This window comes from Megascapheus bottae, chromosome 9 (genome assembly GCF_031878675.1).
Source record: "Megascapheus bottae isolate mThoBot1 chromosome 9, mThoBot2.hap1, whole genome shotgun sequence".
Lineage (NCBI taxonomy): Eukaryota > Metazoa > Chordata > Mammalia > Rodentia > Geomyidae > Megascapheus > Megascapheus bottae.
In genome coordinates this window covers 32,693,360-32,718,566 of record NC_143517.1, presented here as the reverse complement: position 1 = coordinate 32,718,566, position 25,207 = coordinate 32,693,360, and the positions used below count along the sequence as shown (strand labels likewise).

The 25,207-nt window shown below is 37.9% G+C and overlaps 1 protein-coding gene across 3 annotated transcripts in view; it reads right to left on the bottom strand.

Moving 5' to 3' along the window:
* Positions 1 to 8,063: 8,063 nt before the first annotated feature.
* The window catches only part of Ripk2 (receptor interacting serine/threonine kinase 2), a 30,703-nt gene continuing 13,559 nt past the window's right edge, over positions 8,064 to 25,207 (bottom strand). For all 3 annotated transcript variants that reach the window (XM_090339030.1, XM_090339031.1, XM_090339032.1), the window contains 6 exons: positions 24,912 to 25,073; positions 22,052 to 22,137; positions 15,074 to 15,154; positions 12,389 to 12,482; positions 9,632 to 9,793; positions 8,064 to 8,931 (listed from right to left, as the gene is read on the bottom strand). In XM_090339030.1, the coding sequence (XP_090195156.1) occupies positions 8,594 to 8,931; positions 9,632 to 9,793; positions 12,389 to 12,482; positions 15,074 to 15,154; positions 22,052 to 22,137; positions 24,912 to 25,073 (923 nt within the window). In that variant the 3' untranslated portion in view covers positions 8,064 to 8,593. The remainder of the gene's footprint in view (positions 8,932 to 9,631; positions 9,794 to 12,388; positions 12,483 to 15,073; positions 15,155 to 22,051; positions 22,138 to 24,911; positions 25,074 to 25,207) is intronic.

The window sequence follows — 25,207 nt, the reverse complement described above, 5'->3', positions numbered from 1 at the left end:
ACACGAATATCAAAGCAGCAAGTTACAGAGCAATGTGTGCAATTGTTTTATGGAAAAACAAAATCTGCAAACCTAATCACCAAACTATGAATTGTGATTGTTTTGGTAAGGATTCATTTCACTTTGTATATTGTTTATATGAGTCTTATTTAACATCTTTACCTTTATATTTAAGGAAGCAGAGACAAGGGAGAAAAGAAATCTGGCTGAAATGGGAACAGGAAAGAAAAAGAGAGTTAGATGGAAAAAGAAACTTAATGATGTCGATGATGATGATGAAGATGATGATGATGATGATGATGATGATGATGATGATGATGATGGGAGTCTCCCATCCTTCCAGCCCCTCTGGGAAGAAGTTTGTTTCTTTCTTTTTTTTCCTTAATTGTATTTTATTGTCAGGGTAACATTTAGAGGCGTTATAGTTACATTTGCCAGGTAGTAGGTACATTACTTCTTGAATATTGATACCCCCTTCTCCTGTTTTTCTCCCACTTTCCCTTCCCCACCCCCTCTCAATTATCTTGTTTTCCCCCTTCCTTTCCCTATTTCAAATAAAAAAAAACCATATATACAATATACTAAGTAACAAAATCAGATACAGTAACAACATGAGATTAACTATAAGTGGAAAAAGAGAAAAGAAATACTTCACATAGTACAATAAGAACAAAAATCACAAAGATAAACCTGTTTCCAAAACCAAGAGTTTATTTCATTTGGTCTCTTCCTGTATGACCATAGGTACATAGCTTTTCAGGTATTGTAATCCTCTGCTAGTAGAATCCTAGGCATGTACTAATTATTACAAATGAGGGAAACCATGGAGCCTATGCTCCTTTGGGTATGGCTTACTTCACTTAATGATTTTTTCCAAGTATTTCCATTCTCTTACAAATGGGGCAATGCCATTCTTTCTGATGGCAGCATAGAATTCCATTGTGTATAAATACCACATTTTGTTGATAGAATCATCTACTGAGGGGCATTTGAGTTGGTTCCTTATTTTAGCTATGATAAATAGTGCTATAATGAACATCATGGTGCTCGTGGCTTTAGTATGGCTTTGTTTCTGGACATTTGGGTAAATGCCAAGGAGTGGGATTGCTGGGTCATAGGGGAGTCTTTTGAGGAACCTACATACTGTTTTTCATAGTGGTTGAATGAGTTTACACTCCCATCAACAATGTAGTTGCAATCCTTACTGGCCACATCCCTGCCAGCATCTGTAGTTAGATTTCTTGATCATGGCCATTCTAACTAGAGTGAGGCAGAATCACAAGGTTGTTTTGATTTGCATTTCTTTTATGGCTAGAGATGTTGAGCATTTCTTCATGTTGTCTATAGGCCATTTTTATGTCTTCAGAGAAGTCTCTCTTTAAGTCTTTAGCCCAACTTTTAATGGAATGGCTATTTCTTTGAGGTTTTGTTTTTGAGATATTCCATTTTTTGAGCTGTAGGTATATTTTAGACGTGAGGCCTTTGTTTGTTGTATGGCTAGTGAAGATAGAAGTTTATAAGTTCCTTAAGGAGCTGTAGTTGAAATAAAGGGAGAAGCATTGCAATAGAAAGAAGAGAAAGGTAGAGGCAAAGAGTCATCCTTAGAAGAAAGAAAAGTACATCTTCCTGCCCACAGGAGACTAAACAGAAAAAAAGAAAAAAAAACTCATCTTGATTTAATTAATAATTGTGTGACTTCTCACAAATTAGCCTGGAGTGTAGTTTGATGATACCTTCACATATTTGAAATACTTTGTTTCAAATATAGTTTACATAAGATTTTCCAAAAGTATCACCCAGAGATTCCATGTGACCTTTTGTTGTTTCTTTTCTTTTTGCCAGTCCTGGAGCTTGAACTCAGGGCTGGAGCACTGTCCTTGGGCTTTCTCAAGACTAGAGCGCTACCACTTGAGCCACAGTATGTCGTACCAAGGAATCAACCCCAGATCTTCGTGCATGCTAGGCAGGCACTCTACCACTAGGCCAAACTCCCAGCCCTCCATGTGACTTTTGAAGGAGTCGTGAGGTCCAATTATCCTTCATAGCAATCTTGATCCTCAGATCTCAGATTCCCAAGTTGCTAGAATTACAGGTGTGAGCCACGGATGATCAGCCAAATATCTTTATATACTAAAGTATCAAAGTTTGGAACATATTTAATATATACACTGAAACTGATAACTTTGAAAACATTTGTCACATTTAATGATAAGTCTCTTCATATCAGGTTATGATGTTTCAAAGAAAGTAAAACTAAGTATTCCTCATGAACACAGGTGATGAAGTTCTCACCTAGCAAATCAAGTTCATTAATAAATAAATAGATACTATAGGGAGGGTAAAATTAGCTACTGAGTGTAATCTGGGAACAGTAACAAAATTTAAAAATAAAACCATCAGGATCATGTTAATAAACCAAGAATGTCATTTCAGTTGATATGAGAAAAACTGCATCAAAGAATTAAATGCAAATCTTGAAGCTATGAAACTAGTAGACGAAAATAAGGAAAAAGCAATGTCTAGTCAATAAGAGAGAGATCTGATTTCCTGTTTATCATAACATTACTCATAATAGATGTGAAATACTGGGAGTGGCCAACAGTTACTACATGGGTAAAAAAGGTGCTTAATACTACAACATACTTATATATGAGAAAGAATATTGTCCTATTGTATGAAAGAATGATTATATGTAACAATAATGGATGGGAATTTGCTTTGTCCTCATCATTCAGTATTGTTCTCATGTCATGATCCACTCCCCCAGCTGAGTTTCCCAAATTCTTCAGCCAGTCTCCATCCCAGAATCTAAATCTAAATATGAAAGCTCATGTCAGAAAGAACGACATCGCCCCATTTGTAAGGAAATGGAAAGACTTAGAAAAATTCATATTAAGTGAAGCAAGCCAGACTCAAATGAACATAGGCTCAGTGGTTTCCCTCATTTGTCATAATCAGTAGAAACCTTGGGCTTTCCTAACAGAGATTTACAATAGAACAAAATCTACATACATAAGGCCATATAGAATGATGCTAAATGAAAGGACCTCCAGGATATAGAAACAAAAGCCATCTAATGAGTGATTGTTGTCCTTAATGTACTATGTTATCTCTCATCTCCTTTGCAGTTCTTGGTTATCTCATATTGTTGCAGTATTTCACCTGGTTATCTGATATATTGTATATATGTGTAATTCGTTATTTGAAGTTTATAGGGAAGGGAAGAAAACAAGATGAGGCTCATCTCCTTTGCTGTCCCTTGGTTATCTCATATTGGTATAGTATCTCACTTTGTTATCTGATATATTGAATTTATTTGTATTTGGATATTTGAAATTTGATAGGGAAAGGGGGAAAACCAAGATGGGTGGGAGGTGTGGGGGGGAGGGAAATGGGTACCAAGACATGTGAAAGGGTATCAATGTATGTGAATTAATGCACCTTCTATTTGGCAAATATCATGTAACCCTTTTACTAATTACAATAAAAAAATGCTTAATAAAAAAAAAAAGAAAAAAAGAAAGAAAACAAGATGAGGTGTAGGGGTGGGGGGAGGGAAATGGGGACCAAGACCTGTTTGTGAAGTAATGCACCTTCTATCTGGTGAATATAATGTAACCCTTCTATTAATTACAATAAAACATGCAAAAAGGACATATTAAAAAAATAAATATGAAAGCTCACTCCCCAACCTTACCAGGTGATGGGTGCCTGAGAGGGTGATAGACTTGCTCAAACAATAGGTTCCCTGAGCCAAACCTGTACCTTAAATTCAAAAGATTCTTTGAACCCTGAACTCCCTGTGACCCTGCCCCTAACCATTCCCCTATTCAAGTCCCTCTACCCCTGCTGCTATTTTTTTTGTCAGTCCTGGGGCTTAAACTGAGGGCCTGAACACTGTCCTTAGTTTTCTCAAGGCTAGAGCTCTACCACTTGAGCCACAGCACCATATCTGGCTTTTTTATGTATGTGATACTGAGGAATTGAACCTGGGTCTTCATGCTTGGCAAGCACTCTACCACAAGGCCAAACTCCCAGCCTGCTGCTGCTATTCTTGACTCTTCCTCAGGTCATCATGGTGTCCCTCTTCAATGTTCCATTAAGGTTGATTCGATCTGTTGAGGCCTCTGCCTTCTTTCTCTCCTTTCTTGTCTTCTTGATCATGTGAAAACCACCATCACCCAGATTTTCTTTCCTTTTTTTTGGTTATAAATTCAAAATCCTTCCTTTTAGCATTTCTTTTAGCAAATACAACTCATTATTTTCAGGAAACTGAATCATGATGGTTAGGAAACATCAATCAGAGAGAGAATCTCCCATGTTCTGATCTATTACACTGCTAGTGGGAATGTAAATTAGTACAACCACTCTGGAAAGCAGTTTGGAACTTCCTCAAAAAACTAAACATAACCAGCCATATCACTTCTAGGCATCTACCGTGAGCGTCAGAACCCAGAAAATAATAAGGATACTTGCACAGTCTTGTCCATGTTCTGATCTTATGGATGATCTCAAGAGTCTATATGAAGGTCTGGTGGAAGCCCTAGACTCCTGCTGTAAAACAAGCCCATACTATCAACAAGCTGGAGGAATGGTATAAATAAAACTGAGACACTCTAAATAAACTACAGAAAGGAATACCAGCAGAAGGTGTTGGGAGAAATCAAGGAGCTAAAAACGACCATAAGCAAAAGATCCCTTCATAGGCAAAGAATTCAGGTACTGCCATCCCAGAAGAATGATTCACACACAGCCCTGGCCCATGTGCAAGGATTCCACCCGGAGCTCAGGAGAGCTGCAGGGTCTTGCCACTTGCCTGCAATCTTCCCATCTGTATGTGGCTGAGATAGGGGCTCCTCTTTTCTGCCATCTCCACCCAGCAAGAGTCTAAGCCTGAAAAGTGGGGCTGGGGGTTCTGCACCACTTCCAACTATCACCCCAATCTCTGCCATTTCTTCACAGTCTCCTTTTTTCCCTACAAGATTTGACCCCTTGTGCAGATTCTATGCCATCTAGGCAAGGACTGAAACCAACTTTATTCACTACTGCTCATCAAGAGCAAGAACCACATAATCAGTGAGCAGACTGCTTCTCTAAACTGGCAGGAAATTCCTGTCCAACTCAGAGAGCCCCTGGTCCACAACAATGAGGCTGCATTTTGTTCACGGCCTTTTCAAGGATGGGCTCATTGGACAGATGAGAGCTGAGTCAGGCAGGGAAGTCTTTCCTTTTATAGGGCACACATAGTATGTATGCCTTGAATGGTGCTGGGGATGACACTCAAAGTAGTTACAGGCTGTACAGGGGCAGAGGCAGCAGAGGCTGTCCTCTTCCAGGCATCCTAGGGGCAAGAAACTGAGCACTGCTCTCTCATGTTCTGAGACAGATGAGGTTAACAAAATTTCGTGCAAGAAGATGATGGGATTAAAATATTGGACATAAACAAATATTAGACATATATAAGATAAGGAGTTTGAATAGCAAGGCCAGAGAGAGGTTATTTAGAAAAGCAAATTCTTTAGAAAGAAACTTCCAATTACCAGCGAAAAGCCTGGATAGGTGTGACTCAAGTGGTAGAGTGCCAACCTTAGTGACAAAGCTAAGCAAAAGCATAAGGCCCTGTGGTCAAGCCCCAGGGCCAGTGTGTGTAAACACAGCTACACACATGCACACGTATGCATACACAGATGATAGCACGAAGTGAAGATATTCTCTTTTCCATGGTTGGTTTAGTGAAAAATAAAAAAAAAAATCTTATATACTATAGGAGTGCTACTTAGTACGGAGTCTGTGTCCAACTCGATATGTAATTGCAACCGTACTTGAGCACAATTATGGAAGCACAATTTAAAAGTATCTTTTTTCTTTTGCCAGCTTTTCTTGCACTGAACTATGTACTCCATATCGGGCAGCTCCATAAGCCGTCATATGGAACTTGATGTATTACCAATGTGTGGCTCAGTAACTAGGGTTATCATGAAAACCAGCCACCAAGACAGTATCAGTTCTAGAACAGATGGCAACTCACTGAAGAGCCATCGTGTCCCTTGGGACCATCTGTGTTCCTCAGTATGCTGCTGTTAAGTATGCTGCTGTTATGCACAGAGAATCTGCAGAACTCTGACAGTGAGGGACTGAGTGGTAGGAAGTGTGTAGCTATGGATCATGACTCACAGGCTGAGATTTGAAACCCTTGAAACAAATCCCAAAAGCAGATACATGCAGAGTTCATTCAATCCACATAAATTAAGTCAAGGTAAAATCTGGGGCTATCAATATTCTAAATATTTTTTCTCCTTCCCTTCCTTTCCCTTCCCTTCCCCTTCCTTCCTCCCTCTCTCCCTCCCTTCTTCCTTCCTTCCTTCCTCCTTTTTTCCCTTTCTTATTTTCTGGCACCAGGATTGGAAATTAGGTCTGTGTGTGTGTGTGTGTGTGTGTGTGTGTGTGTGTGTGTGTGTGTATGTATTATTATTATTTTTTTTTTGGTTGGTCATGGGGCTTGAACTCTGGGCCCGGGAATTGTTCCTGAGCTCTTCAACTCAACGCTATCGCTCTACCACTTGAGCCACAGTGCCATTTGCAGTTTCTGGATAGTTAATTGGAGATGAGGCATGAAGTTCCATGTCTGGGCTGGCTTTGTACTACAGTTTTTAGGTCTCAGCCTCCTTGGGCCTTGTTATTTTTTAAGACTGGTATTCTATTCGTAGCCTTGACTCAATCTCCTTTAATTTTTGTAGTTAAAATAAAATGGGTTCATTTGTCCACTCATTTATTCAGTACTGGTGTTTGAATGCAGGGTATAATGCTTCCTCTACCATTGGGGCCACACTTCTGGTTATTTTTGGCACAGTTTCACTTCCTTCCCAGCTTGCATCTAGAATCTGATCTTATCTCACTACTTCATGCTTTGCCAAGGCTGGCATGGAACTCAAAGTATTTTGATGTCAACTTTCCAAGAGACAGGGCCAAAGGCATGAACTTCAGGTTCCCACCGAAATGTTTTATACTTACACTTTCTCCAGTATATAATTAAGTCATTTGTCTAGTTTATTTTATCATCCCTACCAACTTCTGTATTTCTCAAAGGCACATAACATGGTACTGGGGTTTGAATTCAGGGACTGTACTTACTATTCAGACTTTTACTATTTGAGCCACATACCAGTCCGTTTTTGCCTTATTCTTCTGTTGGGGTCTTCTTTTTCTTTTTTTGCCAGTCCTGGTACTTGAACTCAGGGCCTGGGCACTGTTCTTGGACCCTTTTTGCACAAGGCTAGTGCCTTGCCACTGGAGTCACTTCTGGCTTTTTCTGTGTATATGGTTCTAGGGAATTGAACCCACGGTTTCATGCATGCTAGGCCAGCACGCTACCACTAGACCATGCTCCTGGCCCTGGGTCTTATTTTTCTGATAGTGCCTAGTCCTGTGGTTGGGCCTTCTACTTATGCTTTCTATATATCTTGGATCCTAGGTGTGTGTTATATGACCAGTTGTTGGTTGAGATGGGATCTTGACACCTTTTGTCTGAACTCCTGGACTACCTTGAATATTTGCCTCCTGAGTAGCCTGGGTTACAGATTCAAGCCTCTGTCCCCAACTTTTCTATTAACTCTTGATTCCTCTCTCTTTTTTTTTTCTTTCAGGTTATGAGTCTGGTTCTTCTTAAAAGTTTGTACTTTCAAATTTATGATATATCTTATTCTCCCCCCACCCCACCCAATTTGCTTTCAGGAGTAATCCATATAGATTTAGTTAGTGATAAAACCTATTAGCAACAACAAAAGTTGGGGGTAAAATTGGGGCTCAGTGACAGAGTTCTTGATGGACTGTTCAAAGCCCTTGATTTAATCTTCAGCCCAGTAAAGAAACAACTCAAACACAAATCATACCACAATAACAGCAAAAACCAAAGTCAACCTCAAACCACTCGAAGCAAGTCAGCATGTATTTAAGATATGACCAGAAAAGGGGTACAGAAAAGCCCTCATCTCCCTGGTATCTTTGGTTAGCCTGATTGTTGGCGAGAGACGAGACAGCTGAAGTTAAAAACAGAATGACAACCATTGTTAATATTCATTTTTCTTTATATCCTTCATGTTCCTTGAAACAATCTTGTAAAGAATTTATAAATAAAAATTAAAAATTCAATCTGGGTAATGGAGTTTAAAACTAGTAGCCCTTTGGAGCAGATTGTAGACTAGCAATGACTACTGGCCCTGACTTGTGAATAAGGGTAAACACTTCATAAAATTAAATTGTCTTCCACAATTAATAAATAATCCATAGAGAAACAGTGAAAATGGGTTCCATCAGAAACATGATGACGCTAGGCAATGTTACATAGAAAAAAAATGGAATTATTACACAGAAAACAGTTTCAGTTAAGGAAAGAGACAAAAAAATTTGAAGTATATATCAAAACACAAACTTTTAACTTACATTTAAAAAATATTACAGTGTTATGGGAGAAGAGTGTACAACTACCCCCCTAAAAATACTTCAGTAAATCTTCTAATACATTCTCTTGTAAAAATATTTTGAAGGTAACAGACATATAAATACCCATCTATAAAGTTTCTTCTTCAAAAAAGACTCATAAGTTTTTATTCTGAAGGAAGTTTGAAGATGGTGACCTAGAAACCACAAGTATTTCTGGGTAGGGCTGAAGACCCATTTGTTTGTTGTCTTTCAACTTCTGAACTATAACTTTGGCAACTTCTTCTCCTTGGATGTCAGTGGTGTCTAGTAACTGTCTGACTTTTGATGTCCTTGTAGGTTTGGTACTAATCAGTTCATAGTCCTCCTTCATGATCAAGTCCCTGGCTAGTAAGGCATCCAGTGATTGGTTAAGGCAGGCTTCTGTCATTTGGCTCACGATATCTTCCCGTTTGCTCAGGATCCACTGCTGGGCTACACCTGGCTGTAGGCGCTCTGTGGCAAAACGGGTATGAACAATTAAAAATGTGAGGGGAGACACATAATGATGAAAATGAAGATAACCCGAAAGCCGGGCTCCAGTGAGCCTGTAATCCTAGCTACTCAGGAGACTGAGATCTGAAGATCATAGTTCAAAACCAACTCAAGCAAACAAATCCCAGAGACTCAAGCAGAGAGTTGGAAGTAGAGATATGCTCAAGTGGCAGAGCATGAGCCCTGACTAAAAAAGCTGAATGGGAAAGAAACTGTCTAACAATTAGTGCTCGTAAGACAGTGACAATATGAACACAATGCTATTGAGAATGCCCTTCGTTTTCAAGAAACATTCAGAGATTTGTGTTATTGTCCCTCTGCTTTTCAGAAAAAGTATTCCTTTTCTGTACACTATAGGTATCATGAGGCAAACACAGCTCTCTTAGTTTTATTGGTTTCAAATGTAGAAGATATCTGCATATTTGTTAAAAAATAGTTTGATCTCTCTTTTTTTTTCTCTGAGAGCTTCCTGGCATATAATCTGTGACTATTTAATTATTCATAGCACTGGGCCTGACAGTTATCTCCAACTTAAGGAGATAAGTTTACCATACAAGAAACTAAAAGTCCAGAAATTAATTCTATTTCATGGTGACTTACTGGTCTCACCAATGTGAGGAAATGTATTGCCTACAGTGTGTCCTATTTACAAAGCATTTACCTGAACTGCCCACAGACAAGAGAGGGTGTATTACTGTTGAAGGGCATGGCATGGTCTTGTGATCACAGAACGCTGCCCTCTGAGAGGCAATAATGGTGCTGTCCCAGCTGTGATGAGCTGTACAGTGATGAAGCTTTGCGGCTGAAGAGTTCGGAGATTCTCCTATCAAACAAAATGCCCTTGTTAGGAGTAGAATATTCATTACAGCTTCTTGTCAGCAAAAACATCAATATTTGGGTCACAGAGCAGGAAGGTTCCCAAGTCTTTAGTTTTTAAAATGCTGTCAAAACTGTTTCAGAAACTTAATTCTACAAATGACTACTCTTGAGGACAAACAAGGGTTTCATGTTCTTTACTATGCAGTCTGTACTGGGCCGTCCTATAAATATAAAGCACAGAGTTTCACTCCTCATAACCCTACATTTGTCATCTTCCTCCTTCTGCACTTGAACTGTGTTCTATATATGTCACAGTGTTTTAAGTGTGTCAGATCTTGTATGACATGTATCTTCTCTTTTCCCTGCATTCAATCTCAAGACCTCAATTATTCATCTCTACCTTTGAATATAATTACATTCTTTTACCATCATGGAGTATTGTATTACATTCTCAACAGCCCATTGGACATCTCTCCATTAGGCAGGGCTAGTACCTCAAACTAAAAACAAAATAAAGCAAAACAAGAACAAGGAGAGGGTCTTAACATTCATTTGAGTTGAAATGTTTCAACTTCCTTTTTTCAACGGTTATTATGAAGGTGATAGAAGGGTTACAGTTACATAATTCAGGTACTTAGTATATTTCTTTTTAGACAATGTCCCTTCTTCCCTCACTACCTCCCAGTTTTCCCCTCCTGTCCCCACCTACAAATTGTACAGTTCATTTTCAACCCAGTGTCTAGAGAATACCACTACTACGTTTGTTCGCCCCTTCTCTCTCATCTCATCTTTTTGTTTTTTTAATGGCACCAGTGTTCTCCCAGGATTAGACTCAAGAACTCAGCTTTATCTTTTCTTGCTCAATGCCTCCAAGTGAAACATTATACAGTCCTTTCAATGGACCGAGTCCTCTAAAAATCTCTCTCACAAACCTCCTGCTTTTGCACCTGGACAATAGTCAGTCTCCCTTCTTCAGGTCTCCTTTTCCTTTCATAATATTTTACATATTTCAGCCAGTGTCATGTTACACTATTGTGCAAAAATTTAAGTTATTCCTAGCTCAAGTTAAAAAATAACTAGTCATCCAGGCATCAGTGGCTTCACAACCTATAATCCTAGCTACTCAGGAGACTTAGATCTCAAGAGCATGGTTCAAAGTCAGCCTGAGCAGGAAAATCTGGGGCGCTCTTATCTTCAATTAATCACAGAAAAAGCTGGAAGTAGTGATGTAGCTCAAGCGGTGAAGTGCTAATCTTGAGCAACAGGAGCTCAGAGATAGTGCCCAGGACCAGAGTTCAAGCTCCAGGACTGGCCAAAAAGAAAAAAAAAAGAAAAAAAAACAACACAGAAACCCAACCAAGCAATCAACTAACCAACCAAACAAATGCATAAAAAAACCAGCTAGTTGACTAGCTCACTGTTAGAATCCCTCCCTTATCTTTTTTGTTTCCTTCAGTACTTACGTCCTTGCAATTTAGGCAAGCACTCTATGACTTGTGCCCCTTTTCTACTTAGACAAAGTCTCTAGCTCACTGACCCAATCAGTTCTGTGATTATGATTCTCCCATCCATCTCTCCCATGTGTGCATGAGGGGTGGGGAATGACAGGCATGAACCACCATGCCTGGCTTATTTGGTCTCCCTTACTTTTCCATCAGCTGGTTTTAAAGTACCTTTAAAACAGTGGCTCACGCCTGTAATCCTAGCTATTCAGGAGGCGGAATCTGAGGATTGTGGTTCAAAGCCAGTCTGGGCATGAAAGTCCTCAGACTCTTATCACCAATTAAGTACCAGAGAACTGGAAAAGGTACTGTGGCTCAAGTGGTAGAACACTAGCTTTGAGCTGAACACCTAAGGCCCAGGATTCAAGCCCCACAACTGACAAAATAAACAAACAAACAAACAAATGAATATAAAGTTCCTTATCATTACCTTCTGAGTATTGAGAAAACAGGCATGAGCCCCTAAGCTGAGCCCTGTCACAATTCTAAACTACAACTCCCATACGTTTATTTCTTTTATCTTCTCCATCAACGAAACCAAACCACTCTGTGTTCCTGTTCTACTCTGTGTGTTGTTCCTTTAGCCTGCAATGTCTGTCCTCCCTAATTAGAGGTCCAGACTTCAGCCAAGAAAAATGTCTTAATGATGACAATCTCATGTAGGAGAATGAGATGAGCAATACTTATGTAAAGACCTGGCTTCAGTCATGTCTCAGGGTTGCCAGTGAGCAGCTGTGTTATTCAGATTCATGGAGACAGGAATGACTTCCTCTTCATAAGACTATTAATAGTACTTTGCAACTAATATCACTTTTTCTGAACCACTAGACCTCTACTCTATCTCTCTCCTAAAATATGGCAAGTTTTCATTTCTCCCTTGACTTTCATCCAATGTAATGCCTCAGTACTTAAAAGTGCTGAGCATTCACGAGCATGGCAATGTTATCTTCACAAAGGCACATCTTGTCACTTTAAAAATGTGTTATGAATGCATATGAAAGATGGGTTCCACACGCTCTGCCACCAGTTGTCAAGAATATGACAGTGAAAGAAAACTAAAAACTTGTAAGTGAATACTGACTGATAAATCAACATACCAGACAAAAAGCTTTTGTCTTGAGGAGCAGACAGGGACCTCGAGGTCACAGGAGAGCCACTGCCTGTGTGAGCTGCACAGGGCCCGCATGACTCCTACAGTGAACAAGGGCACAGCAAAGCAGTCAGGGAAGCTTTATTCTTAATGGTTAATAAAACCTCTTAATTTTGACATAACTTCAGGTTTTGGGTGACTACAAATGAAGACTTAGAACTACTGAAAAATTAGAGAAGTAAAGAAAAAACATATAAAACTAATATATACTTAATTTCCTTATCAACGAAAATGTTTTTTCTTTCTTCAGTCTATTCTGCATGATTCTATAGGCTTTGTTCCAGGAGCAGTAACAGTAAAGAAATTAATCTGTTACTCTTTTCTTTTTCCTCATTTTTTTCTCTTTTTATTTTTTATTTTATTATCAGGGTAATGTATAGAGGGGTTACAGTTACATTCATCAGGTCGTGGGTGCATTACTTCTCACACATTGATAACCCTTCTCTTGTTTTTGTCCCTTTTTCCTCCCCGCCACCCCCTCCCAGTCATCTTGGATTTCTCCTTTCCTTCCCTAGTTCAAATAAAAAAATAAATATATATACAAATACCAGGCAACAAAATCAGATACAGTAACCACATGAGATTAACCATAAGGGGAAAAAAAGGGGAAAGAAATAACATAGTATTAAGAACAACAATCACAAAGATAAAGCTCTTGTTTCCTGTGCTAGGAGAGTCCTAGATGTGTACTAATTATTACAAAATAGGGAAACCACTGTGCCTATGTTCCTTTGGGTTGGGCTTACTTCACTTAATATAATTTTTTCCAAGTCTTTCCATTTCCTTATGAATGAGGTGATGTCATTCTTTCTGATGACAGCACAAAATTCCATGGTGTATAAGTATAAAAGTTTCTTGATCCATTCATCTACTGAGGGGCAGCTAGTCTTCCTCATTTTGAATTATTAGTATATGCCTAGGATAGTCCTAGCAGAGGATCACAATAGCTCAGTAGCTATGTGCATATGACCTTATAAAATGATGCTAATAAAAATGAAATCCATAATATGGAAACAAAAGGTTTTTGTTTTGTTTTTTTCCCCTTTTTCTAATGAAGTATTTGAGGATATTTCTTTTATCTTTCATTTTTTTCTCCTCTGGTTTATTGCCTGTGGTTATGGTTTCTGATTACAGTACCCTTTGATTTCTACATAATTTTATCTGATTTGGAGAAGGGAAAGAGAATCACAGAAATGGTGGAACAAAGAGCGAACCCACGTAACAGCTATACTCACCACACACTATATTGTAAATGAACCTTACTGCTTGGGGGAGAGGAAAGGAGGGGGAGGAAGAGGAAGTGGGAGAAAATCAGTTTACTTGCCTTCTAAGAGGACTTCAACATATGATGTCTCTAAATGAATTGGAATTCCTGAACATGACACTGAATATTCAAAGTAACCTGTTCCACCCAAATGTCTCACTCTAAGACCTCTCTGACAACTTGTCCTTTCTCTCAGGTTACTCTGTTTATTTGTTGATTTAGAGTAAATGCCTAGTTTTGCCATGGCGACTTTCAATAAGCATCTTAATTGTTTTCTTCTCAGGTTCCTAGTTGTGTACTATTTAAAAAAGGAAATGAATGGTCTCCAGGATCAAATTAGACAATGTAAATCAAGTCAGATAATGTAGATAATCAGTTAATCTAATCAGATAAGTAGAAAATTGCGCAGTAAACTTTTAGGCTTCTTTTGAAGGAATTATTACTTTTCTGTTACTTTTTTTTTTTTACAAAGTAAACAGGCATACTCTGAAGAATATGGCTCATAAAGTATGTCTGAATGGATGTTACTGCAAAAATTGTTCTTTGTGAGCAATTAAAAAAAAAGGCTTTTGGGGCCAGGAGTTTGGCCTATTGGTAGAGTGCTTGCTTATCATGCACAAAGACCTGGGTTCAATTCCTTGGTACCATACATGTAGAAAAAAGCAAGAAGTGGTGCTGTGGTAGCTCAAGTGGTAGAGCTCTAGCCTTGAGAAAGTCCAAGGATAGTGCTCAGGCCCTGAGTTCAAGCCCAGGACTGGCAAAAAAAAAAAAAATTGTAGAGCCATTTGTCTATATAGCAAAAAAGTTAAAAAAAAACAAAACAAAACCCTTTGGGGCCAGGAGTTTGGCCTAGTGGTTAAAGTGCTTGCCTTACATGCATGAAGACCCGGGTTCGATTCCTCGGTACCACCTACATAAAAAAAGCCGGAAGTGGTGCTGAGGCTCAAGTGGTAGAGCTCTAGCCTTGAGAAAGTCCAAGGACAGTGCTCAGGCCCTGAGCTCAAGCCCAGGATTGCCAAAAAAAAAAAAAAAGGGCTTTTTCTTTTATTGGCTACTATAAGAAATAAGGATAATGTGACATGCATACAATAGTGGTTGTAATCAATAATTTCCACATATATTATTAATTGTATAAAACAATGACAAAAGCAGAAATTAATGCCAAAGAAGCAAGGAAGTGATTGGATGAGATAAATATTAAAAGGAGAATCAGAAGGGTTGCTTTTTACTTTGTATATTGTCGCAAGTACTAAAAACATTCTGAAAGCTACATGGGCTCAAGTTTATCCTTTAAGAAAACATTTAGACTAAATGACTTCATATTCTTCTCAAGTTTAAATATGTACATGTATATGCATGCATTTTTACCTCTTGTGGTCCATTATTTACAGGTATGTTCAGAGACAGCTCCATTTTCTTCTTATCATATGAACTTGAAGCATGCTGTAACTGCAGTGATCATAAATGTTCACTTTAGCTGAAGTGATTCAGAAATTATCAAAGTAAAATATAATTGCTTGTACTTTATACACTAAATTAATAGAAAAACTAAACCAATTAAAATACACAACTTAAAGGTAGTTTAGAGAACTATCTTACAAAAATAGACTTTCAGTCCAGCCTCACATTAATATGTTGCCATAAGCAAATGATAGATCTCAGTCTTACCACTGTATCATTGATATATGCTTCTGTGCAGAATTGTTCTAAAGCAAAATTTCTATACTTTCTAAATAGGGTTCCAATAACTCAGCAAATAAGAGCAAGAATGGACAAAGAGGAATACAACAAATTAAAGTGCCCCTGTATAAGCAAAGAAAAAATCAGAATGAAGAAATCATAATGAAGAAACAATGCACAGAATGGGAGAAAATCATAAGTAATTCAATGGATAAAGGACTAATACACAGAATATACAAACAGCTCAAAAACTTAAATAGTAAATGAAGAATCCATTATCAAGTGGCCAAATTATCTGGATATTTCTCAGAAAAAGAAATACAAGTGGCTATTTAATAAATGAATGCTCAGGCATAGGTGGTTCATGCCTGTAATCATAGCTATTCAGGGGAATGAGATCTGAAGATCATGGTTCAAAGCCAGATTGTGCAAGAAAGTCCATGAGACTCATTTTTCAATATCACTAGCCATAAAGGTTATGCAAATTAAAACCTCACTGACATTCCATCTCATTCAAGTCAGAATGGCAATGTCCATGAAAACAAGCAACAATTAGATAAGGAATTCTATCTAATACACTGTTGATGAGATATAAATTGGTGCAACTACTATCAAAAAAACCCCCTAGGGCCGGGAGTTTGGCCTAGTGGTAGAGTGCTTGCCTAGCATGCATGAAGACCTGGTTTCAATTCCTCCGTACCACATACATAGAAAAAAGCCAGAAGTGGTGCTGAGGCTCAAGTGGTAGAGTTCTGGCCTTGAGAAGGTCCAAGGACAGTGCTCAGGCCCTGCGCTCAAGCCCAGGACTGGCAAAAATAAAAAAAATTAAAATCCAGGATAAAAATCCAGGATTAAAAATCCAGGATAAGGAAACAAAAGCCAAATAATGAGTTACTATTGTCCTTAATGTACTATGTTATCGCTCATCTCTTTTGCCATCCCTTGGTTATCTTATATTGTTACAATATTTTACCTTGTTATCTGATATATTTTACATGTGCTTAATTGGATAGGGAAGGGGGGAAATCAAGATAAGCAGGGGGAGGGTGGGAGGGAAATGGGGACCATGTCATGAGAAAGGTATCAATGTTTGTGAAGTAATGCACCTTCTATCTGGTGAATACAATGTAACCCTTCTATTAATCACAATAAAAAATATTAAAAAAATTAAAAGAACAACAACAAAACCCCTAAAAATTGACCTTTCTTATGATCTTATCATACCATTCTAGGGCACATAACCCAAGGCCTGTAAATTAATATAAAAGAAAGATATTTGCATATCTATGTTTATTGCAGCTTTGTTCACAAGAGCCAAACCATGGAATCAGCCTCACAACTGATTCATCTAGTTATAACTATCTTTTCTATTATGAAGAAAAATAAAACCTCATTCATCTTAATATATGCTTATCCTAGCCAAATATGAAGAAAACAATAGTTCCACAAACATTGGTAAATGCATTATTTTCTGTGTCTTTTTAGAAGTTGCTCTTGGCTATACTTCTAAATAAAGCATCTCTGTGTTCTACTGATAGATTTCCTCTAAACAATGTCTTTGGGAGTGTTACTTAAGATATGAATTCCTGTGTTCTACAATCATGTCTTCAAAAGAATCAGATGATACTGTTCCCTAGAAAGATATGATAGAAGAATTTTAAAAGAATGACACAAGGATTCAAAATGTTTAAATAGAAAAGAAACTTGAAAAAAATTCCCACACTAATAATTCTAAGTAAAACCAAATTACAACACAAGAACATGAAAGAATACATTAAATGGTATGAAAATATTGCTTTGCTTAAAAAGCCTCAACTTTTTCTTTCTTTTTTTTTTAGCCAGTCCTGGGGATAGAACTCAGGGCCTGGGCACTCTCCTTGGGCTTTCCTCAAGGCTAGTGCTTTACCACTTGAGCCACAGCACCAATTCTGGCTTTTCTACAAATGTGGCATTAGGTATCTGGGTCATTGTGCATGCTAGCTAAGCACTCTACCACTAGGCCAAACTCCTGGCCCCATCAACTTTTTCTAGTATTAAAAAATTTTTTTGAGGGGCTGAGAGCATGGCCTAGTGGTAGAGTGTTTGCCTAGCATGCATGAATCTCTTGGTTTGATTCCTCAGCTGGAAGTGGTGCTGTGGCTCATGTGGTAGAGCACTAGCCTAGCCTTGAGGAAAACTGAAGAACAGTGTTCAGGCCCTGAGTTCAAGCCCCAGGACCAGCTCCCCCCCTCCCAAAAAAAGTGTCTGTTTAGCCATATTATGAGTGTTTGTTGTCCTTAATGTTCTATGTTATCTCTCATCTCTTTTACTGTCCCTTGGTTATCTCATATTGTTACAATATTTTCGCTTGTTATCTGATATAGTATATATATGCTTATTTGGTTATTTGAAATAGGATAGGGAAGGGGGAAAACAAGATGAGGGGTGGGGGTGGGGGGAGGGAAATGGGGACCAAGACATGAGATAGGATATCAATGTTTGTGAAGTGATGCACCTTCTATCTGGTCAATATAATGTAACTCTTCTATTAATTACAATAAAAATATATGAAAAAAAATTTTGAGACCAAGAAAGGAGGGAGAATGGTTCTTTCTCTTTGTAATCAGACAATAGGCTCTTTCACTTAGCTTTGATAGAGAAGAGAATTAAAGAGAAAGTTGTGAGGATGAAAAAGGAACTGCAAAAGTAAGTCAAAAGAAATACTTTCAAGTCTGAATCTACTAAGTGGAAAGTGGTATCTCTGGAAATAACTACCCCTATTCAGAAACTAGGCTCAGGGACCAGTGAAAAGCTATCAAAAGTAACTACAAGACAGTGGCTTCATGACCATGGTAGTTAGATTGCTACTACAAATTTTCAGTTTGACTCAGTGGATGTTTCCTTTATATACTTCCTGTTAAACTAAAGGTTCTGCCAGGACACCAAAAACCACAAAAATCCAAGGAAGCATCATCCAGTAACAATGACTCTGTAGAATGTGCTTGTTCATAACCCAAATGTTTAATTAGCTGGTGTTATCATATATAAAGTGTACTTTAAAGAAACCAATTGACATGATACATTATGCTTACTCTGACCTCAAGAATAGTGCTTACTTTAGAAAGACTAAGTTAAAGCTCAACAAAATAAGTACCAGGAAATAGGTGCTTGCAAGAGGTGGGATGGGGCCAAGGGGAGAGAAGTAGAAGAATGAGGAGGGGGATGGGAAAGAATACAGTCAAAATGCATTGTATATACCATAAAATTAAGAAAATAAGAGAAGGAGTAGATTGAAGTGGGGATGAAAATGTTGAAACTAAATAAAATGAACTCTAGGATATGGAAATAAGAGCTTTATCTTGTTTGATTATTGTTCTTAATTTACCATGTTATTTCTCTTCTCTTTTTGCCCTTATGGTTTATCTTATGTTGTTACTGTCCCTGACTTTGTTAGCTTGTATATTGTTTATTTGTTTATTTGAAATAAGGAAGAGAAGGGGGAAAATAAGATGATTGGGAGGGGGTATGGGGTGGAAAATGGGGACAAAAACATGAGAGGGGTATCAATATGTGAGAAGAAATGTACCTACTACCTGATGAATGTAACTGTAACCCCTCTAATACATTATCCCAACAATGAAAAACAAATGTTGAAAGGGCAGAGATCAAGATGTACTGCACTCTCTGGTCATAGAGGAAAGGCAAATCAAAACACCTCAGTCCAGTTACAATGGCCAATATTAAGAAAACTAATAATAATAAATGCTAGTGTGGGTGAGGCCAAAAGGGAGCTTTATTACACTCTTGGTGGGAATGTAAACTTGTTCAACCACTCTGGAAAAGAGTATGGAAGTTTCTTAAAAGACTAAATATAAAGCAACCTATGATCACTCCTGGACATTTATCCAATTGGTCAAAAGGTCTCACTAAAGCTACAAGCACAACTATGTTCACTGCAGCACTATTCACCATGGCCTAGATATAGAGTCAGCCCAGACATTCCTCAATGGATGAACGGATTGAGAAAATGTGGTGTATACACAATAGAATTTAACTCACCTATTAAAAAGAATGATATTGTACCATTTATAAGGAGATGGAAAGATTTGAAAAAATTAGATTAAGTGATGTAAGCCAGATCCAAAAGAAATATAGATTGCATAGTTTCCCTCATTTGCGATAGCTAGAATGTGCCTATAAATCTTCAAGTAAATGCAATGGATGCTAAAAATGATATACTGGGAAATGATAAATTATACAAACAAGTCCCTAGGCATTTACACACAGTGAGACTCAAAGAGGATATTCTTAGGAGAGGAACACAAAGGTGCAATAGCTATGTGAATCTGATTGTATAAAATATTATTGGTTGAAATGAAATTTGAGAAATGGAAACAAATTTGTTTTTTCCTTTGGTGCTGTTTTTGTTTTCTTTTCTTTTGTTAGATTTGTTCATCTGTCTATCTTTGGGAGGGTACAAGGAGCACAGAAATGGTGAACAAATGCAAACTCACTAGACACTATGTTGAAAATGAACTATAATTTGTGAGTGAGGATGGGAGGGAAAAATTGGAACAGAGTGAGGGAAGGAGGGAGGGACACTGTTCAAAAAGAAATGTAGTGTTTGACTTATGTAACCACTCTGTACATCATCTGTGTAATAATAAAATGCATGGAAAAAAGATGCATTAGACACACAAACTACTTTGTTAAATGGCAAAAAGATTCAATATATATCTTACACAATTAAGAACAGTGAGTAAAAGTGGGACGGAGGGTTGGGTGAAAATGTTGAAAGGGTGACATTGATCAAGAAGCACTGTACTCACAAACTGTTTTGTTGGTTGGCAAAACCTTTGTAAAACTACTTATAGGACAATAAAAATATTAAAAAAAAGAATGGTGCTTGCTTTAAAATCACTTTTTGGGGGGAGGGAGGGATTCTGGTCCTGGGGCTTGAACCCAGGGCCTGAGTGTTGTTCCTGAGCTATTCTGCCCTAGGCTAATACCATTTTGAGCCATAGCACCAATTTTGGCTTTTCTTGGTGGTTAAGTGGAGATAGTCTCACAGACTTACTACCCAGGCTGGCTTTGAACCGTGATCCTTAGATCTCAGCCTCCTGAGCAGCTGGGATTACAGGTGTGAGAGAATGGTGCCTGGCCTTGAAAAGCAATAAGTCCCTTCAGTTGTTTTCATCCACAAGAGCCAGACTGAATAGACAGTTGTCCTAGGGAATTCATGTTAGCTTCTATTGCTACAGTTGTCTATACAACGTGAGTATTGGATTTATAATTTTATTCATTTATTTTTGTTTATGTGGTACTGAGGAATCACACCCAGGGCCTCAGGCATGCTAGGCAAGCAGTCTGCCACTAGGCCACATTCTCAGCCCCTCCACACAAGTGCTTTTTCTAAAAACAAACAAACAAAACCAAGAAAATCCCCATAAAATACCTAATACATGAATAAATATACTTTTTGATGTCACTGATAAATTCTTATCTTAACTTGGAAATATAGCTCAGAAAAACTCGAATCCATTCAACAGAAAGAGAACAGGCACTCAAACATCCCTTACGTAGTGATTAATACTTTAACAGCATGTGAGGGAAGGGGTAACATTGCCCAAAAAGAAATGTACTCATTACTTGACTCATATAATTGTAACTGCCTCAGTATATCACCTTTATAATAACAACAAAAAAATAAGAGAACAGAAGTAAAGATAGGCTAAAATATGTGTGCGCGTGTGCACGCATGCACGCACACGTGCACACACACACACACACACACACACGCTTTTGGTGATATAGGGCATGACACGTAGAGGTGGTTTTCATTAGACAGTCTGTAGTTATACCTAATACTTGAAGGCTCTGGAAAGTTTACATCTGAAAGTAGCCATCTGAATAACAAGGGAAAATCTTTGGTAAGAAAGTAAAGGTGGTATTCACAACCTCTGGTAAACCCTCCCACCTCAAAGCCATAGCCTGTGTCTGTGAAAAATATGCAATATAAAGACAAACTAAACTAAACTAAAAACTTCGTGAGCAAACAGCTAGTTGTTGAACGTTCTAGTTTCTTTTTTTAAAATTTATTTATTTTATTTTGTTGAAGGGGTAATATATAGAGGGGGTTACAGTTGTATTCATCAAGTTGTGGGTGCATTACTTCTCCCACTTGATACGCCTTCTCATGTTTTTGTCGCCATTTCCCTCTCCCTACCCCCTCCCAATCATCTTGTTTTCCCCCTTCCCTTCCCTATTTCAAATAAACAAATAAACCTACATGTAATATACCAGGTAACAAAGTCAGATACAGTAACAACATGAGATTAACCGTAAGGGAAAAAAGGAGAAAAGAAATAATGCATTAAGAACAACAATCATGGGCCGGGAGTTTGGCCTAGTGGTTAAAGTGCTTGCCTAGCATGCATGAAGACCCGGGTTCGATTCCTCGGTACCACATACATAGAAAAAAGCCGGAAGTGGTGCTGAGGCTCAAGTGGTAGAGCTTCTAGCCTTGAGAAAAGTCCAAGGACAGTGCTTAGGCCCTGAGCTCAAGCCCAGGACTGGCAAAAAAAAAAAAAAAAGAAAGAACAACAATCACAAAGATAAACCACTTGTTTTCATATCCTAGGGTTCATTTGAAAGTTCTAGTTTCTAATATTTCAGTGGGAAATTTACCTTTGCTCTCTTTAACTGAATAACAGCTTCGAGGAAAGTTATCTCTTCAAATGTTCTCAGCACTGGTTCAAGTTCTATTAAACATTCTAAATAAGCAAAAAACAAAAAAAGCAGTGTTAAGTTCAGATTGCCTCTAATCATTATATTGAAATGTTAACACATAACTTAATCCTAACTCAATCTTTCACTAAATTGGTGACATTCAGTTGTCTGAGGTTTTTCACTGAAGAATTGAAAGTCCAAAAATACACTCTGAAAGTTATGGTCAACTGGGTCATAAAGTGGCTCACGTGGTGTAGCAACAGACTAGCAACTGAGATGCCATGAATTCAAACTCTAGTGCCACTAGCTAAAAACAAACAACAATAAGAAAAATCACATTTTGGGGACTGGGAATGTGGCTTAGTGGTAGAATGCTCATCTAGCATGCATGAAACCCTGGGATCCTCTTGGGTAGCCAATTTTTAAAGTTAAGGTATTATTATATTGCTCTGACTTTAGAGAAGGTTGTATGGTAAACTGATGTTGCGATTTTCTTTTTTCTGTTTCTTTGATTGGTCGTGGGGCTTGAACTCTGGGCTTAGGTGTAGTCCCTGAGCTCTACCACTAGAGCCATGGAGCCACTTCCAGTTTTCTAATGGTTAATTGGAGGAAAGAGTCTCAGACTTTTGGTGTCAAGCTGGCTTTGAACCAAGGTCCTCAGATCTCAGCCTCCTGAGTAGCTAGGATTACAGGTGTGAGTCACGAGTGCCTGGCTCTGCTCTTCCATTTTAGGGAACTGCCAAACTCTTTTTCCAAATTGGCTGTGTCACTATACATGCAGCAACGAATGAGGCCTTCATATCACAACAACACACTGGTATTTTCTGCCTTTCTTTTCTTTTCTTTTTATTTTCTGCCTTTCTGATCACAGCTCTTTTACGGGACATGAAGTAGTCCCGTAACAAATTATTGTTATAATTTGAATTTTCTGATGCTTTTTAGTCATTTCATTAAAATCTGCCATTCTAAAACTTTGCCCTTGGCACTGTTATTGAATTGGCTGGAGGAGTTCTTTGTTTCTATACACAGGATTTTAAGCAAACCTGAAATATGAAAATATGTTCTCTGTGTCTCTGCCTGTTTTAGTGGTATATTTTAAAATGCTAATTTTCAATTTTTTCAAAAATTTTTTTATTAAAGAATTTATTAACACTGATATTTACATTATATCTCAAATGACATGTTTAACAAAAAAGTGTCCAAGAAGGGAATATCTGTATACAATCACTGGCACTTAGTTTTTAGAACATAATCAAAATTAGGCTAAGGGTTTGTATATCATAGATACATATTAATTTATGAAATAAAACATTATGTCTATAGAGTCATATGTTTTTATGCTACATAGTTATGTTTATATTTCCAATACCATGTCCATAGCATTGGGTATGCAAATATTGAGTCCTCGCTCTTGTACTGTTTGGATCTAATAGTCACATATTAAGGATACCATGCGCCTTTTGTTTCTTTGGTCTTGACTTGTCTCACTCAACATGATTTGCTCTACATTCATCCACTTCACTGCAAATGCCATTATTTTATCTTGTCTGTTGGCTATGTAGAATTCCATTGTGTGTATATATATATATATATATATATATACCACATAATTTTCAATTTTTATATAGGTGGCATACCAAGTTTATAAATGGGAGCAGTTGATGGCAAGTTTAAGACCTCTGGATAAAATAATGTTATAATGATTTTCTCCTAGGTTCATATTTAAATGTGTGATCCATTCTGCTTCAGGGATATATCCTAATTCTGTGCGAACTTTTTATCCTTAGAGTAATCACTAGAATCAGATAATTGTTGAATGCATTTCCCAACTGGTCTCTTTGTTTCTTCTCTTAACTTCTAGTTAATTTCTCCACAGCAATAAGAGCAATTTTTTTTTTTTTGCCAATCTTGGGCTTGAGCTCAAGGCCTGAGCACAGTCCTTGGACTTTTTCTCAAGGATAGAGCTCTATCACTTCCAGTTTTTCAGTACCACTTCCAGCTTTTTTCTATGTATGTGGTACCAATGAAACAAACTCACATCTTCGTGCATGCTAGGTAAGCACTCTACCACAAGGCCAAACTTCTTGCCCCAACAAGAGCAATTTTTACATAACCTTTTATTAGATAACATTGCTTCCCTAAAAAATAAACTTCAATGGTGTTCTATTGAATTTGGAATAAAACTACTTTTTGACGATGTTAAACAGCCCTTCCTTCCCTATTTAATGTTACCTCATATTATTACTTTTTTTGCTCATTACAAGCCAGCTAGGCAGCCTCTATCTTTATTCTTTGCAAATTCTTTCCTTCCTCTATGGTCAGAAGCCTTACATCTGGTTGAGCCAGGTTTTAATGATGGGCTCTTTATCAAGCTTCAGATCTGAGTTCAAATATTTGCTTCTGCAAATGACCTTTATGCATTCCCTTTCCTAGTTTGTTGCCATGTTTATTTCATCACAATCTGCATTCTGCGTGTTTTTCTTTCTGCCTTCTCCACTAGATTATGAGTTCCCGGAAGCACTGCCTTTGTTGTGCTTCTCTATTCCCTGTGCTCATTCTGGAACGTTTATGGCACATTCTAGGTGTTAGTAAATGAGTGCAACACACACTCCCATCCTCTGATCTCCCTTGCTCAGGGATTCTCAGGTCATCTCTAGAAGCAAGTCTTCTCTACATGTGATGAACAGCAAGGGTGAAAAGAATTTCTATAATTTTGAGCAAGTTGACCTATTGGTGTATTTTTCAAGGAGTTATTTTCTTCATAGCATATGAGCTATTTCTGATGTGCAAAGCATGCAGGTTATAATTACAGACTCACTCAAGAAAGAGGGTCTTTCATCTGGGTTCTGTGCCCATCCACTTTTGATTAGAGAGACCATGAGTGTTCGGTGTGGGATGTCATGGGGTAAGCTTGCTTCCTCTGTGTCAGGGCGACGTCCCTGTGACACACTGTACATGATCTGCAAAGGATTGGTGACGTCTGTCAAAGCAAATACATTTCATTAAGCACAGAGATATTATGATCCAGCATATTAAGTACATATTAAGATGAAAATAAACTTCAACTTTTAGGACTAACTTATTGCATCTTTTTCTGTTAAGACTTTACCAGCC